This window comes from Dipteris shenzhenensis, chromosome 12, assembly GCF_047967505.1.
Source record: "Dipteris shenzhenensis isolate YYH24624 ecotype China chromosome 12, Dip_SZ_1.0, whole genome shotgun sequence".
In the NCBI taxonomy this organism is placed as follows: Eukaryota; Viridiplantae; Streptophyta; class Polypodiopsida; order Gleicheniales; family Dipteridaceae; genus Dipteris; species Dipteris shenzhenensis.
The window spans coordinates 34254048-34273286 of NC_141607.1; the positions used below are offsets into that span (position 1 = coordinate 34254048).

General features: G+C 42.2%; 1 protein-coding gene across 1 annotated transcript in view; it reads right to left on the reverse strand.

Annotated features, from left to right (window-relative positions):
- Positions 1–3918: 3918 nt before the first annotated feature.
- The window catches only part of LOC147896128 (Metallo-hydrolase/oxidoreductase superfamily protein), a 39871-nt gene continuing 24550 nt past the window's right edge, over positions 3919–19239 (reverse strand). The window contains exons 3-8 of the mRNA XM_087382596.1: positions 19044–19169; positions 5888–6046; positions 5665–5783; positions 5313–5504; positions 5076–5166; positions 3919–4376 (exon numbers count right to left, since the gene is read on the reverse strand). Of these exons, the coding sequence (XP_087238722.1) occupies positions 4293–4376; positions 5076–5166; positions 5313–5504; positions 5665–5783; positions 5888–6046; positions 19044–19169 (771 nt within the window). The 3' untranslated portion in view covers positions 3919–4292. The remainder of the gene's footprint in view (positions 4377–5075; positions 5167–5312; positions 5505–5664; positions 5784–5887; positions 6047–19043; positions 19170–19239) is intronic.

Consider the following 19239-nt stretch of genomic DNA (forward strand, 5'->3'; position numbering starts at 1 on the left):
GTGCATAAGTCCAAGACCTTTCATGTCGAACTCTGCAGAGAAGTCTTGTTTTAGCTTGCTAATGAAGCTATCATTACTTCCTATCATAACCAGATCATCTACATATTAAAGTGCAATAGTAATGTCTTTCCCTTGAACTTTGTAGTAGAGAGTATGATCTACATTTGACTTCATGTATCCCAGATTAGCAAAATGTCAATTCTACTAGACTAACTTCTTGGTACTTGCTTTAAGCAGTAGAGACTTTTCTTGAGATGGAAAACTTAATGCTCTTTCCCTGGTTTAACATACCCTGTTGGTTGTTCCATGTAGACTTCCTCATCTAGGTAACCATTAAGAAAAGCATTTTTGATATCTAGCTGGTATACATTCCATTTGCTGAGTGTCGTTAATGATATCAAAAATCTTATGGAGTCCATGTTCGCTACTGGAGAATAAGTCTCATCATAGTCTTGACCATATTATTGTGCAAAACCTTTTGCAACTATTCTAGCTTTGTAGCTTTCAATACTTCCATCTAGATTATACTTCACTTTGTAAACCCATTTATTTATTATAGCCCTCTTTCCTGGTGGAAGGTTTCATAATTTTCAAGTATTGTTTTTGCACAAAGCTACCATTTCTTCATTCATAGCAATTTGTCATCCTGGCTTGTCAACTCCATCTTCAAAGTACACTGGCTCTTCTGTGGCCATGATGGTAGTCATAAGAGCATAATTGGTGCTTTCAATCTGAATTGCTTTGCCTTTCTGAGCAAATGGCAATCTGGCTAGTGGTCTTCTTTCTCTAGTAGACTGTTTGAGTTGTTGCTCTTCTCGAGTTGTCTCTAGCAATTCTTGCTCTTCTTCACCATCAACTTTTTCTTTAGGTGACTGAGTAATCGGTGTGTCTATCTCTCTTGTGTATTTGATGTTTTCTATTCTAATTCTTCCTCATAGAAAATTACCTCTCTGCAGATTATGACCTTTCAGTTGATGGGATCATACAACTTGTATGCTTTGCTTTCTTCACTATAGCCAACCATGATGCATTTACATGACTTCACATCCAACTTTCTGCCATGGTCATCATGTATGTGGGCATATGCAATGCAACCAAATATACGGAGATGCCCAATTCGTGGCATGTATCCAGTGAATGCTTCATAAGGTATTATGATTTTGATTTTTCTGCTTGTCTGGTTCTCAACCAATTCTTGAAGTCTAGAAAAGACTTCAAATTTCTCTTTCAAAAAGTAGACCCAATAATATCAACTATAGTCATCGGTGAAAGTCAAGTAGTACAGTGAACCATTGATGCTGTGAGTCTCTGCATAACCCCATACATCTGTATGTATCAAATCAAGAATACCTCTCGCTCTAGAGGTGCTTCTACCAAAGTTGGTTCTCTTTTGTTTACCGAAGCAACATGGAGGGAATGTCCCTTAGCGTAATCTGTGCACCTACCCTTTGGCTGAGCTGAAGTGTCACTCGCTCTAGGTCCCAATTATGCCTAGGGCCTGTAGGGGGGGAGTTTCTGTGGTCCGACTGAAAGAACTCAGTGATCATGCTCTGAGAAGAGTCTACGAAGGTACACTCCTCTAGTCTCTGAGCTCGGAGTAGGTGCTTACTATGTCTGACTGCCTTGTGAATGAACACAGCCAAGCATCTATGATCTCAAAAAGAGAGAGATCAAAATAACATCCCGTAGCTATCTCTGTAATACAATCACCCTCTAATCTCATAGTATACTAGGCATCTGATGATGAAATGGACCTCCGACTCAACCTCCTGTAGACAAAGTGCATATGCATCCCTCCCTTGATAGACCCTTTGCCCCACCACTCTCAATACAGAGTCTATGTAAAGACACCCGAAACTACCTAAGAGAGATCCTCAATGAGTGGGATAAATGAATTCGTGTATATCTTGGGTCAATAGACACCTCATTCAAGATATGTAGGCAATGATCTATATAGGTGAGCTTCACTGAGAGCTCATTCGATTCCAACCAAGCCTGGAATGTGTGTACTGCAGAAGATCCTCACGTATGACCTAGTTAACCTCATGGTATCGAAGTGGGGAAAACAGATAACTCGTAAGTAGGTGTATGATAAGACAATATCGACTGACGACTCGTCAAAAATAATATGTTCCTAATGCATCACAACCCGAGAGAAGATCAGAACCTTGGTTTTACCAAGGTGCACCTTCAAGTCATGCGACTGACAGAAAGACTACAGTGCATCTAAGTGCCTCTGAAGGCCCTCTACTGAGGACGAGAGAGGTACCACATCATCTGTGTAAAGTAATAGCTAAATCAAAGTGCCAACAAGAGAGCATCCAATCCCCCCTAGTGTCTGCATGATTGACTCCAACTTATCGATGTAGAGACCTAACAAGGTGGGTGAAAGAGAAAAACCCTAATTTGACCCTAATCGAACTGGAAATCTCATCTGTCCATCCAAATCCTATTCGAACTCTGCCTTAATACAGTCTCATAAAGTGCCATGACAACCCAAATAATTTCATGATCATAATCCAAGTCTTGCAAACGCCTAATAAGAGGCTATCAAAGACTTATCCACAAAGCAAATATAAACCCTCTACCTCTATGTCCTCGCCTCCTCAATAATATACATCTGAGTGTGAGGATGTGACCTATGGTCCCGTGATCATGTTTGAATCCTGCCTATCCATATGCTCTAAGGCCCCACATATCTACGAATCAATTGACCTCAACATCAAGCACTGATGCATAACCTTAGGCATGGCATGCCAATCATAACGATCCTGTAATTCCTCGGGTTCATGGGATCCCCTGTCTTGTGAATGGGGGAGAGCATATACTCAAGCGAGCAAAACTAAAATAGAGCGTAGTTAATATAGGCATGGGTGTGTCCAAAATGTATTGGGAGGACAATTTTTTGCAAAAGTCTCAATAGAGCGCTACCTTGCAAGCAGTGCTAACTAGACTCTAAGTAACAAGAAATCAATATAAACAATCATTGTATGCTATCAATGTTGATGCCTGGTAGCAACTGCTAGGTAGTTGTGGATTATTACTTGGCCAATGGCAAAGCTACACTACAACAGGATCAAGATTGCTCCTATACTGCTACAAGATGAGCAATCCTATTATAATGGTGCTTTCTGTTGTAGACAACGATTACAATAGCTAAAAGCACTGTAACACCACTATTTTATAGTAGAATTACTAACTACATGCATGGCACTGCTAGAGTACTAAAAGCTGCTAGGTAGCAACATAGCTATTCTATGGCTTTGGTTGATGTTGGCACCGCTCTACCATGGAACAGTATAGTAGTTAGCAGTAGTATAGCAAAGGTAGTACCCCAATGCTAGTACCTACTTTCGCGAACATCAATACACTAATAGCATCTTTTTCTTTTTTTGTGTTCTATCAAGGGACAGGGTGGAGTTTTTCAGAATTGGGTGGGTGTTATTGTTGTACCATATTATTGGGCTCGTTGCTTCAAATAATTATGATCTGCAGCTCTAGTTCTATGTGTGAATGTGTGGATAATAGGGAGAATTAATTAAAACAATAAAAAACATGAATTTTCAAAAATCGCCATCCAAATGTCCCCTATAGCACTCTTTCTATCGAGGGAGTGCCTACGTAAAGATGTAAGGTGGGAAGGATGGGGGAACAACCACTGGTTTTGTGGGTTGGGGAGACTAACTGGTTGTTGTATCCATGTATTGTGTAAATGGGTATTGTTGTTGACATACTTTACGTGAAGTTTGTTCTATATATTACGGTTATTTTTGCTTAGAGTGTTTCCTGTCTTGAAATTATCTGACCTTCAAGACGTGTTTCATTTAGTCAGAGACCATCAATCCACGAAAACTTCCCTTTTCTCTAGTTTTTAAGGAAAGCACAAGGGGAATACTTTTTTTCAATGGACGGCGTCCATTAAGTTTTATTGCTTTAAGTATGCAGCTACCATTTTTGAGTAGAAAGTGTCACCCTTTTGCAGTGCAATGGAAGGATTCAGGAACAAAGCCAAAAGCAGAGCAACGTCCCAGTATTATTCACAAAAATATTGAGCTCACCCTAAAATGTAAGACCAGTGTTGTGCAAGTATATGTAGATACCATGCGGAAGGTCACTGGATTTGTGGAAGCATATATATCAAACTCTCATATCAGCTGAAAGTGTCGAACTCATTCCAGGCTGCCATCTCTTTACAGACGAGTTCTCTTGAGACATAGAAGGATTAGCTTTGAGTATGTACATATATGCCAAGAGGCATTTCAATCCTTGCTGAAAGAAATTGAGTTTTACCTTCAAGATGCAACAGGCACCTCCAAAGGAATGCCTGGTGTAGGTTCCAATACTTGCACATCTGGCAAATCCTTTCGTAATAATTCCTGTTCATGAAAGTATGACCATCAGTATCAGACAAGGGCCTTTAATTTATGAACCATGTGCAAGCCATCAGTAAGCAAAACAAAGCGTTCACTTACAAAGTCTTCTGCTGACAGACATTGGCTGGCGTTAGTTCTATCTCTACACGTGCAGGTGTGGCTGTGATATACGTTCCTACAGAGGTTTATATGTGTGTATACATACATACAACATATGTGCATGCTAGTGCCTGTGCACATACGGGTGCAAGCATGCTTGCATGTGGGCATTTGTGCATGTATGTGTGTGTGTGTGTGTGTGGGGTGGGTGCGTGGGGAGCAGGAGCGTGGGGGGGAAGTGAGAGAGAGAGAGAGAGAGAGAGAGAGGGGGGGGGGGGGGGGGGGGGATAATGCTGAGCCTTTTTCACATCATTGGCGTTCTTAAATCCATCAACAGGGTATTAAGCCCACACTTTTATCCAATTGCACTGAACTAATCAGTCTGCCCAGATGAGGGATGGCACAGAGAAAGAAAAGACTACGAAACACCAAAGGGCCTATATGAGAGAGAGAGAGAGAGAGAGAGAGAGAAATGTCAACTGGGGAAAAGCAGAAAACATCACCAGAATGCAAAGCAAATAAAGGAAAGCAATATGAGTCTAATCTAAACTGTTGCTTGTCAACATTTCTTTCTTCATGCAACCGATCAGGATTTGTACCCACCTTGAATTCCTCTACTGAGCCAACTGAAGAGACGAGCTTTGTTAAAAGCCCCTTACTTTCTAGATCTCCATTCTTCATGGACACGACATACCTATACCCAAAAGAGAAGCATTAATAAAATGGCATGTACATTCTGGTGAACGAAATTCCCTGAAAAAGAAGCACTGAATCAGAAATTCGTTTTGGTAATGTAGGAATTTGTTGCACCACAGAATACTCTGGCATGAAACTACTTACTTTGCTTTTAACAGCTTAGCAAGCTCCACTGCATCCTCTTGCCCAGAGACCAACGTGAAAAGGGGCAAAACTTGTTTAATAACAGGGGTTACAACAACATCACTTCTCTCCCGTTCCAGCAAGGAGCAATTGTAAACACAGTGTGGTTCATAATAGATGCTGAATTGGGGGTCCTTGACCTCGACAAAATACCTGTGGGATTTGGCAAACTTTCTTTCACCGTTTGTCTATGTCATTAATTCTCTGATATCACCATATAGCAATCCTCAGATATGCCACCTTCTTTGTTTAGAATCCAACATGGGGGAAAAAACAGATGGCACAAGGTTAACAACCTCATCCGCCAACTTACCCATTTTCAGGGCGCTGCCAAGGAGGGCCGAGTATAGGACCAGCTGATGCACGTACAGTAATCTGGGAGCCATTTCTTGCAGTAAACCTGGTGCTATGGCCTGGCTCTAAGTAGATAACCTACCGATCACAAGCCAGGACAACATTAGCAACTTAACTAGTACAATGAAAATAAACAAGAATGTAATGACAATGCTGCCAAAGGAACCACCATTGCCACATACCCTCTGAAAGAGTTTACTCAACATGGGCTTCGCATTAGGGGTGGAGATGACTTGCAGATCTGGAAACATATCTGACAATGGTTCTAAGGTGTTTTTATGACAATGATCATCGAAGTTTTGGGTGATAAGCAATAAATCTAGCTCGGGTAAATCTTCTAACTGTCAAAAGACCCCCAAAAAGCAATTAATACAAGAGAATACAATAAGATTAACAAAGAAAACCACCCACAAACTAGGGCATCAAAAGCACAAAAATGAAGAGAAATCTGCCGACTAAGATGGAAACATGCATCTATATGGACACAAACCAAGACGCTACAGATGCTAACAAATTGATAACATAATTTGCTCTGTGAATAACCAGCTCTCTCACCCTCACTCACATTTTCCACAACTGACCCTAAAAGGAAAACTACGGTTAGAAAAAGAATGAGATGCAGTCGAAGATATTTCATGAAAGAACATGGCCCTAAAATTCATGAAAATGCATATTAAAATAGATCTCACTCCATCTCAAAATTGCCCTCTGGTCCAATTTGTAATCACTGACCTAAATTCCTCATGCAAATCTGTACTCAAACCAAATTGTTATATCATGTTCTCATGCAACGGAAAATATATGAACACACAGTACAGGAAAAAAAGATTACGCAAAGCCCTATTTTAAATAATTCAATCCTCTAATAACAATGTACATTAAGAATGACTGAATTCCTGCATGTCTTTATAGGAGACAACGGTTTTGGTTGGTGGGCATCCTTTAGTGCTGAGTCATGACTTTCAGTGAAACATGTCATACTAATCGATACAATTCTGAGTGCTCTCTGGTGTATATTTACGGCCTCCTAATTTCTCAGGTTTGCTATCTGGCAAGAAGTGGTTCCTCTGAGAGGAGGAACATTTTTGAATTCTGATTAAATTTTAATGCTATCCAGTGAAGGCATGTTGTATCGCCATTGTTTCACTGGTGGCCTGCAATTTCTCATTTTCAGGTTCTCTAGTCATCTTTGAAAGAAGAGCAGAAGCTCTTTGAAGAGGCTATGCAGATCCTAGAGTAGTGTATGGTATTTGTCTTTTATACTCCTTGCTTGGCACATGTTGCATAACTCCTCTTTTGAGATGTTTTCTAACTACCAAACCCATAGGTTTAAATAGACTTATCTCAACTTGGATATTATATTTTAAGCCTCTAAGAAAGTAAGATAACTTCAGGAGACCAGGGGGGGGGGGGGGGGGGGGGGGGGGGGGGCGGGAACCATGTAATTCCAGGTGCCTCTAAAGAAATCTTATCTTTTGTTTCCGCGCATGCGCGCACACAACAAAAAATGAACACATCTTGCATGAATCTCATCACCTCTCAGACCTACTCCAAAGACTAGAATATATCCATCATACAAATTTAAATTTCTTGTTGTTCTAAAGTCATATCAAATAATTGAGAATTTTTAGATGTTAGGGCTTCTGCACCCGCGTAAGATAATTTGATGTAGTTGAACAGCTGATAACCACTTGGATGAAAATTCAATGAATTTGCATCCGCTAAGGGGATGGTAAAATATACCTTTGTAAGACTAGAAAATATATCCAATTGTACAAATGTAGATTTTTTGTCGTCCTAAAGTCATATTAAATAATTGAGAATTTTTAGGTGCTGGGGCTTCCGCACCCGCGTAAGATAATTGGATGTAGTTCAACAGTTGATCACCACTTGGACGAAAATTCAAAGAATTTGCATGGCCGCTAAGGTGATAATAAACTATACCTTTGTAAGGATAGAATATATCCAATCGTACAAATTTAGATTTTTTGTTGTTCTAAAGTCATATTCAATAATCGAGAGTTCTTAGCTATTGGCGATTCTACAACCGCATAGTAGTTGAACAGTTGATCACCACTTGGACGAAAATTCAAAGAATTTGCATGGCCGCTAAGGTGATAGTAAACTATACCTTTGTAAGGATAGAATATATCCAATCGTACAAATTTAGATTTTTTGTTGTTCTAAAGTCATATTCAATAATCGAGAGTTCTTAGCTACTGGGGATTCTACACCCGCGTAATATAATTCGATGTAGTTGAACAATTGATCACCACTTGGACGAAAATTTAAAGAATTTGCATGTCTGCAACCCACAACACTTGGCAGCACTCACTGCTTTCTACACATAGGTGTTCACCTATCGGGATCAGCTTCTTAGCCCGAGTTAGGCTAGGTCAAGGCCATTGGTCTCCAACCTACACTGTATATCTAACTATACTCCAACTCCACTTCTATCTACAACATAGAAACATGGATTGAGTATCAGTACACCATTACGCCATACTTAATCACTTTTCATGCTTTTGCTATTGCTTTTGCATTCATGAGCAGATCCCATATGCCATATTTTGGTCTCCAACGGAAGATAATAGAATACATCTATTTATCTACCTATCATATACCATGCATAACCAACACAGGATTCCTTGCCACCACTAAGTTTTACTGTCTCAATCTTAGCAATAGAGATTATTTCCAAATTGCCAGTTAGGTGTCGGACCTCTCCCGATTCCCTAGTAATCTAATATTATTGGTGAAGTAAAGAGAATAAAGAGACTATAATGGTAGTAGAAGAAATAACTTTATTGAATTAGAATGTTTGAGAATGAGTGGCCCGCACTGAAGTTGATTTGAAGCTAGCACCTTGGCGTTCCATGCCTTTTGGAATACGTAAGGTGCTTCCATCAGGCACTTTTTTTCTAAACCCTAAAAAGTTACATGGTGCTGGCAAAACTTCTACATGGTTTTCAATGTCTCCTTCTACGCCTCAAACCACTCTCAATCCTCTCACCACTCTCCTTCTACGCCTCAAACTACTCCCAGTCCTCTAACCACTTTTCACCACCTTCCCTTCTCTTAGCCCTCTCTCAAGGCCCATGCCCTCTTAACCATCTCCCAATCCCTTGCCCTCTTTCAGCCCTCTCTCACTCCTTGCCCTCTTTCAGCCCTCTCTCACTCCTTGCCCTCTTTTAGCCTTCTCTCAATCTCTCAGCCCTCTCTCAGTGTCCTTTCAGAACCCCCCCGCCCCTCTTTCATTCTCAGCCCCCCATTATAAGATTCTCTCATGGTTTCTTTGCGCTTCATGGCCATTTCTGTGGATGCTGCATTCCCAAGCTCCCACCTTAAATTTTCAATAATAAAATTCTTCTAACGCTCACACCTAATACACTTTGAATGCCACGCACCTAAAGACTTGTACAACCATGATCCATACAATGAGAGCTCTCTTGTATCAAAGAGCAAGAGACACACTTGAAAGGTTACATGCATGAAGAGGTTCTTACCCCTTATGAAGATGTGACCATTGATAAGAGGGTTTACATCACAATGCTACAAGCACAAGTATCCTTCTCCATTCATGACCTGTGTTGGCCGAGACGGTGAACATGGTAGACGGATTGGAGGATGATGAGGAGAAAGCCTTTCTCAAAGCAAATCCAGAGTTAGTTCTTATCTTCACCATCGATGTGGAAGGCATTACGGAAAGTTACATGCATCAAAGTTTTCTAGCGGGTGTGGCCAGCACACTTCCGGAGGAAGTGACTAAGCCCCAGCAAGTAGCAACGGATTTGGATCTACGGGATCTCCTGCACCAGGAGAAAGAATTCAAAGAACGGATGAGCCGAGTCACGCGAGTTCAGGAAGATGCTCTACATACGGTTTATCTAGGAGAAGATGGAGCATCTAAACCAGTCAAAATCAGCACATTGTTGACGGCTGAATTCCGCAGTGAATTGATTGCCCTCTTGCAGGAATTTTCCGATGTGTTCACCTGGGATTATGCAGATATGAAGGGTCTGGATCTGAAATTTTACCAGCATCGGGTCAACCTCAAGCCAGATGTGACGCCGACAAAGATACAGAGGTATCGTATGAATCCGCACGTGGCCAAGCAAATGCGTGAAGAACTGAAGCGTCTACTACAGGTGGGATTCATCGCACCGATTGAGAATCCAAAGTGGATTTCCCCGATTGTCATTGTGCCAAAGAAAAATAAGAAATTGCGGATTTGTGTCGACTACCGCAAGCTAAATGTGGCCACTGTACCTGATCCATTTCCCTTACCGTACATGGATTCTATGCTCGACGAAGTGGCGGGGCATGAGGTGTACTCTTTCTTGGATGGATATAGCAGGTACCACCAAATCCGAATGGCTCCGGAGGACCAGCCCAAAACAGTGTTCATCACATCATGGGGGTCTATGTCTGCTCAGTCATGTGGTTCCGATTGCGGAATGCTCCCTCAACTTTTCAGCGAGCAATGCAGGAGATTTTCGAATCCTATTTGACAGATTTCATGCGGATTTTCCTGGATGACCTCAGTGTGGTCGGCACACTCGCTGAGCACCTGGAGCATTTGCGGAAGTGTTTCCAACGACGCAGGGAAGTCTCCTTCAGTCTGAATCCTATGAAATGCGCATTCGCAGTCCGCAGCGGCCGACTCCTGGGACATGTGATCTCCGCTTTTGAAAACGGCCTCTAATCACTCAAAGGGCAGTGGAACTAAACCTTTAATCACTTCAGCACTTATTTACAGCTCATAAAACATATATCACAACCATTAACCATTGCATGATCACCATTTGGCATTTACCCATTTGTTCACAAACAAAACCACTAAAAAAGGAATGGAGGCTAGAATGCCCCTGCTCAACAAACATAGACAAGTGCACCCGATTGGCCCCAAACACCGTGGCGCCCCTTTCGGTATTTCTTTATATTTCACAGTGAAATGATTACAAGTTGCAACTAGGAGACCTTCCCTGCAACTGAGCACGCAGCCCCAATTCACTGAGCCTTCGCAAGGCTTTCAACCATAGAACACCATCACATAAGTGCACTTAACCCATAGGCTTAATCCAAAGGCATTCTCTTTTTCGAGTGCAATTCCATTGGCTGTCCAGATGCAATCACACTGCACCCCAGCTGCACTCTCTTTGAGTGGTTTCCAAATGGCATTCACAAAGCTTTTCAAAGCTCCAAAATAAAATCAGCAAAGTACCCAACCAAAGAATGACTCATGTAGCACTGCCTGGGCACCTGTGAACCAAGAAAGAGGCGGCACACGAGGCCAACCAATAGCTTATGGCAAAAAGAAATTGCAGCAGCAAAATCACAACTCACCAAGCCCTGAAAACTCAAACCAAGTCCTCAATCGCCAAGAGGACATAGTAGCCAATGCCCAATTGCATTCTCAGCCAAAGAGGAGTGCAAAGGCATGAAGAAAGAGCATTTACAAGAGCCGACCAGCAAGAACTCCACTGAAAAATGTGAAAAGAAGCACTTCTATCGCAAAGAAGTGGGAGTTCTTGGGCTCAAAGAGAGGAATGCATTGAGAAGGTTTTGGAGAAGTTTCATCGCCGGAAAGTCCTCCAAAACTGAGAAAAACCAGTCAACCAGCGCGTGGGACCACTCGAAATTCAACAGAAAGCTGTAGCTTTGCAAGAGGAGAGGCCCAGGAGGCGGTAGAAGCAAAAAGGTCCAGAAAAAGCCACTTTTGCAAATTCGACCAGCAAAAGAAGTGCTCAGCTCTGCCCGTTCTACCAAACGCATGGAGGGAAAAGCATATCACTACGAAGGGGAGGCAGAACGGAAGTCGAGGAATCCAAACGGGTAAGGAGTAATAAAGAAAAACGGAATTCAGCTGAAGGAGGCTGAAAAACCAGTCCAAAATCTCAACAAAGGGAGAAGATGAGAGAGAAAACCACACATGTGAAGTTTAGAAGGCCCAGGAAGGTCCAGGAATGGCAAAGGAGCATGTAGAAGGCACTAGAGCCACCTGGAACTCTACAGGGGCCACTGAAGGTACATGGCCCTCTAGGGGGCCCATTAAAAATGCCACATCATCATTTCCCAACAACCACTCTTTTAATTCCTTGGAATGCCTTTGGGCCTAGGGATTAATACATTAAAGTACTTAGAATTTCACGCCCCCGTGACAGCTTTTACTTGACTTTTGCTTGCCGTAACCAAGGCCTATCCAAAAGAACGCTATACTCTGGTGTTGCGGCTTCCATGTTGAGCACCACGAATGATATGCCTACCACCTCCAGAACCATGGCCCGTAAGATTTCGAATAGTCGAACCCAACGTTGATCAACCATGCGGACTAAGTCTTGGCAGGTCTTCAAAGTGACGATATTGACCCCTGAACCGCCATCTACCAACACCCAAGCAAAAGTCCGTCCTTGTGCCTTTGCGGATATAACCGAAATTCTCATGTCGGTCAAAGGAACAGCCGAAACTGGTCATGAATCAACTTGACATAGCTCCACCTCTTCTGGTTCAGACTCTGTGTGCAGGGAATGCAACAATTGCCAGTGGAATCACGGAACCATGTTAAGCAATCTTCCCAATGAAATCTGGATCGGTGCTTCCAAAATGCACTCCAATCCCGGCTCCCTTTGTGGAGAATTTGTCGCCTCTTGGCTTGGTTTGCGACCAACTACAGAGTTGCTTCACCCGCCTTCGGACCATTCCTTGGTAAATGTAGCTTGAACTTGGCTTGAGTCTCCGCCTCTGATTGGACAACCAGTTCCACGAACTGCACCTTACGTGCTTCACTGGGCATCGTTGCGGACTCTGCCAGTACATCAATGGTTGCTCCTTCGTCACCAACTCACAGACTTGGCATCGGACGTGTTCCTAGGCTGACCAATCCAGCAGCTTGTCACCGCTCTTGGGAGTCGATCCTTGTAGCTTGGTACCAGCACGGGTGATTATACTAATCTCCGGGCACACCAACGGATCATCATCAACAATGTGTACCATCGAAGTGCTAGGGATTTTCCCAGACATCTTTTGCCGCTCCGCGCGTTGCCAATCCCATTCCTGAGCCTCCAGGCATTCGTTTCGCCAATGGCCTTCGCCCAAGCAAAACAGACACGTTTTCGATTGATTTTGACCATGACTCCCGCGTCCGCGGCCACTGCCGCCTACGCCTCATTGGAACATCTCTTGTTACAGCTGAAACGCTTGCTGCTGCAGCTCTTCTTGCACAAAAGATGCAACCGCATCTTGCTGCTCACCAACCGCTCTTTGACCGCGCCCATTATAGTGGCATCCGACTGTGTTGTGTGTATTAGTCAAGCAAATCGCGCACCAATTCGCACTAAGAGCACACTCAAGCACATCTATGGGATTATATTTTGGAAAATCTTGCATATATAGTATTAAATATTGCGTGTATTTTATGAGAGTGATATTTAAGCCCAAGTTAATACTTATTTATAGTAATTTAAATTCTTTAGAAACATGTCCATAAATATCTTGTTATTTATGCTATAAAAGCACTAGAAAGATATTGCCATATGATATAAATGTGTTTAATAAGTAATTATATATGTATACTATTATTACATTGAGAAAGAAAGAAATTTTATTACAGTCTTCGGAAGACCAATGTGTCTATGAGACTGAAAGAAAACCTGATACAAATCACAGTAAGGGTGGAGCTACTGAAACGAGCATCATCACCCGTGTTGAATCCTAAGTCTGATCATACATAATCAAATACATCTAGATGTAACAATGAAAAGAAAAGGACTGGAGCGGAGCGGAATCCTCTGTATGTCATGTCCCCCTAGCTAGTGCATAGCCGGTGATGGGACGCTGGTGCCCGTCAAGGGGTGCCGTGCGTCTCGGTCTCCTAGACGAGGCTCGACGCAAGACCAGAGCCACCATGACTTCCGTGGGACGTATCCCGGGTCTAAACAATGACGAGAATCCCCCCAGAGTGATCTGTGTGTATCGTCGGGTCGGGGTCTCTGTCACGTCGGCGGCTAGAGACTAGACGATCGATGTCACTCGATGGGAAGAACTCTGTGATCCTACTCTGAGAGGTGTCTGATGATGTGGCCAAGCCCCGTCGCCTGAGTAAGTACTCTCTATGTTGGACTCCCTTGTGAATGAAGGCCGCGAGGCATCTCTAATCTGGGTAGGCGAGGAATCTGAAAAGGAGCCAAGGCCGTCTCTGAAGAGGCAGTGGTAGCGACCTCGGATCTTCGTAGAGCTGAAAGTCGTGCCTGAGTGTCATAGAACTGCTAGAAGCATTTGGAGCCGGATTCTGCAAAGTGTCCTCTGAGCAGTGAAGGGCAATATGGCATCAAATACATCAGAGGCTTCAACTGATGGCTAAGTGAATCTAGTGAAAGCATCCACAAAAATGGAGAATTATAAGTCCCTCCCAAGTGATGTCCATGTGGGCCCTCATACACCACTATGCACGAGATGCAACTTCTTGGATGCACCAACGGCCCCATCTGTGGGAAATGAGAACTGATGCATTTTCAATCATAAGCAGCCCTCGCAAACATGCTTGGTAAGTGCATGCATGGGTAGGAGGTCTACCATCATATCCTTTGAAAATTTCACCAGACTTTTGTAATTCAAATGCCCCAATCTCTCATGCCACAAATGTGAATCTGAAATGATAGATTCAAAGACCAAGTTTGCTTCAATAGCTGGCTGTTTTTCATAGGCATCAAGATGGTACAGCCCAAACTTCACGATATTGCGGGCACTGGAGAAATTGGCACCTATCCAAGCTATCTTTCCTAGGTTCTCAATCAAAAGATCAAGTCAATGTGAGGCACATGATGTCCACACAATCTTTGGGAACTCATCTTCCAACATCTCACCCATAGCCACACAATTACCGCCATTATTTGTCACTACTTAAACCGCATTCTCCGCACCTATCTCCAAGATGGTTGCACGCATGTGGTTTCAAATATACAATCCTATAATCACTATACTGTGACAAAGGCATCTATGGCTCTGAAGAACATGGTCCCCTTGCAAGAAGACACAAAAATCTTGTACACTCATCTTGCGTACATCCGACCATCCATCACATAAGACTGTGCACCCATACTTTACCCAAGCCTCTTTCAAGGGCTGCATTTGTGCTTCCACACGTGCCCTCTCTCTTCTTAGCTCTCGTATCCTCAAGGCTTACCCTTCCCATTCATACCCGATGCGACTAACAGCCTTGTCCATCGCAAAGTCTTTGCCACATGAATGGGTATTGCACATTGTATAAAGAGCTTCGTGAACTCACTACTAGCCTCCTTGACTGCCTGCTTCTGCATGCGTGCTTGAATGCTAGACCTTTGTAATGAGCCTCTTTTTCCCGCACTAGCATCCACACTACCTAAGTGGCAAGGGTGTCCTCCTAGCATTAGGACCCATGCTCCATGTTGCAGATGCCCCTCTACTTTCTCTTTGAACCCAATGTGCTAGCCATAGCATCATGCAATGGCTCCGTGGCCTCGGATCTCTTCTTCGTCTTGATTTTTTGCAGCCATGCGCTTACGCTTCCCTTCTTCAAGGCCCAAGAGGCACAAACTTTCAAACATATATTCTGAGTTAATTGTTCTTTTTCTACTGAATTCAGCACGTGACGGGGGAATTCTCTACAAAAACATCATCTCTGCTGTCAAAGATTATATGCTTATATTAAAACCGATGGTATCCCTTACTACAACTATTGTAACCTACAAATATGCATTTGACAGCCTTGTCATATAATTTGCCTCTCATCTATGAAGGTACATGAACATAAGCAAGGCTACCAAAAGCCCTAAGATAGTCAACCTTAGGCATTGTATCATATCAAGTCTCAAATGGAGCGATGGTCTTCAAAACCTCTGTAAGGAAAAATTCATGAGACAGATGTTTTCCCTTTACCATGCATCTTGCCATCTCCATCAAGATTGAAAAACTCTCCGACCAAATTCTTATACTGCGCTGATCTCAAACATTCATTTCCAGCAAACAATCTCTCTCATTCTCTCTCTCTGCAAACGCACTAGGGCATAGGACAACAGTCGGGCTAGACCCCCCCCCCCCCCCCCGAAGGTCTTTATTGCTTCAGAAAAATTCAGAGTATATAAGTTCAGCGTGCAAGCTGTGTTACCAAATCCAAAACGTGAAGAGATTACAAGAGCTCTCGGGCTCATTCTTTTGGCAACATGCCAAGTGTCAAATTTTAATCTACTTTCCTAATTACATGCCACCTAAGGGAAACACTTAGAGTCTTCGAAACACTTGGTCATGCGAGGGATCTCCTAAGCGCTCGCTTAGCTCCATATTGCTTGGGTCTTCAATCCCTCTTAGTACCTGCAACCATTAACTAAAGCGCACTACCATGGCACCCATTAATGGTTAGCGCTTGCATGCAAATAATAATCTGTGAACTAATCCTATTCAATGTAGGCGTCCCCACCAAGCAAACATGTGCACATAACATAGAATAAATTCTTTGGTGGACCTAGGTCAAACCCTCTTGGTCGTAATTAAGGGGGTTGACCATCAGTCGAAGCGCCTTAATCATGGCCAAGTCTCTCCAACTGAGGTTGGCACATCTTGGTTATATACCTAGATGAATCCAGGAACATTCCCAAACTCATCCTCTAAAAACACAACATAGTGCAGTTTCAATCTCACGAGAGTCACTCATAAGATTGAGAACCATGAACTCCATCATGCATAGCAGGGACTAGCTACTATGACATCCCCACTGACCTCATCAGCGCCCAACAGTGGGTGTAGACCATAGTATAAACGTATGCTCTCACACATACAAATCCACACCCCCACACATACTTGAGCATCCATTTATACAAAGTCTTCGTACTGAGTTTCTGTCAGCACTCCGGAGGTGAAGGGAAAACTCAGCCATGACGAAGGCTAGCACTAAAGGAGAAGGCTAATCAAAAAGTAGTCCAAATCTCTTCATTAAAGCTACAACTGCTTGTGAAGTCTAAACGATTTCATTTTAGTCTCTCCCAAACGAGCATCTAAATCTAAATCTAGCTGGTAGGTCAACGCACCATTTAAGATAGAAAGAATTATCGCAATACCAACAGGCCGCAACTTGGACGAAAACTTCACAAGGTGAAATTTGCATGTCCGCTAATACGGCAGAAGCATATACCTAGATGAATCCAGGAACATTCCCAAACTCATCCTCTAAAAACACAACATAGTGCAGTTTCAATCTCACAAGAGTCACTCATAAGATTGAGAACCATAAACTCCATCATGCATAGCAAGGACTAGCTACTATGACATCCCCACTGACATCATCAACGCCCAACAGTGGATGTAGACCATAGTATAAAAGTATGCTCTCACACATACAAATCCACACACCCACACATCCACAGTGAACACATCTTGGTTAGCTGAAGTTAACCCTCTTGGGGTAAGCCAAGTCTTGTTGATCGAAGTCAACACTCTCTGACCGAAGTCAGTGCTTTGGTTCTTTGGTTAACCATCTTGGCCGAAACCAAGTCTTCCTATCCGGGGTTAGGCTTACTTAATCGAGGTTAAGTATCTTTGACCGAAGTCAATACTTTGACCAAATAAATATAACTTTTTGAACATAATTAAATAAATGAAGAACTCGTTAATTGATCAATAAATGGTCAATTGGAACTTTGACTTTGGAGTATTTACAGCTTGGAGACATAGTTCCTACTCCTTTTAGGAACACTATTCATCTGTGGTTTGTATGGCATGGTACACTGATGCTTTATCCCCTTTTCTGCCACGTATGCTGTGAATGCATCTGACATATATTATTTGTACCAGAGGGTCTGCACCTTGCAACCTAATTCATTTTCAGCCATTGCAACAGAACGCTGAAAACACTTGGATACTTCAGACTAGCAACATTTGGCTGCCATGATTTGCATGCCCAAACATGGCATGCCATAACTCTGTCTCATGCATGGCAAGTGTAGATGCTGTAGCACACTTGCATCATGTCTCCTCTTCTCAAAAGAGTCCAAATGACAGAAGTGACTATCATGTCCCTCACTCTGATTTGTTATCCTCAAAGTTTATAACATGACCCCATTTTGCAAAAGAAATGGATAACAGATTTTGCTTTTTAGCTGGCACAAATAACATATCTTGAGATGTACAAGTCTGTACCAGCAGCAGTAGTAAGAGTTATTTCACACACACATTTGTGAACCTCCTAACATAACTAGGTTTATGAAAATTCAAGGAATTCAAAGCTATGGTTACAGATCGACTAGAAGAAATTTTCATTGTTGTCAATGGATACCTTAACAAAGACGTTTACATGCATCAACCACAGGGATATGTTGCAAAAGGCAAAGAGAAAAGGGTTTGTTCTATAAAGAAAAGCTTGCATGAGCATGCACCTGGAAGTTCGTAATAGAAGATTCACGAGTATTTTGCTATTTCAGATATACAAAGTCCCACGCAAAGCTATTTCAGATATACAATCTACTACAAAGCTCAAGAGAAATGTATTACGTTTACACGATTCTATGTAGATAATCTTACAGTGACAGGAAGTAATGAAGCTGTCATCATGAAATTCAAAAGGGACTTATTTACAGATTTGATATGAAAGACTAGGGACTTATCCATTATGGCCTTGATATTGGATTCTTGAGGGATGCGACAACCTTCATGAGTTAGCACAAGTATATCAACAACCACTACAGAGATTTCATATTCAAGATTGCAAGATTGTCACTACATCAAAAGACAAAATATCAGATGACAAAACACACACACACAGACTTTTTTTTTTGGGACACACACGCACACATTGGAAAATGCTAGCTATCCTACATAGTACAAGCTGTTTCATTTCGATCCCAACTTCATGCCTAGGGTACCCATAATTGACATTCAAAACATGTCCTTACGTATCCACACTCCATCTTCATTATGCAATGTCATTGGGTCATTGGTTATTTCTTTACATGTCTAGTACATGGTTTGCAATGTAGAAGACATGCAATGCAAAAACATAAGCAAATAAAAATTCTTGTATAGAAGCGGCAAATCTCATATCAAAACTATTGGAAACTTTTATGTTCATCAAATGCCAAACTTATTCCTACGCTTAGAGCTCACTGTCTAAGAGAGATTGGAAAGGGGTAAAAACTATAACAGAAAACTATTTTCACAAATGCCGACATCTATCTCGAAGATTAGGCATCATAGGAAAAAGCACAACATGCTCCTTACATCACAAAGTGATCATGTCGATTCAAGATTTTCTTTAAGAAAACATAACTAAATGATAGACATCTGGTAAATGAACAATCAAAATGACATAAATACCTGAAATTCCTTCAACTGCTTCTTGCTAGCATCATAAAGCCATGGGATGCCAAAGTCAAGATTCCCAACCAAAACTGGATCGATTAGCACTTGTATCCCTATCACCTCCCAAAGCCAAGTATTCCCCTGTAAATCATTGAACAAACACTTCATGAACCCTTCCTGCAAGATCCAATTGTCAAAGAAACCACTGATA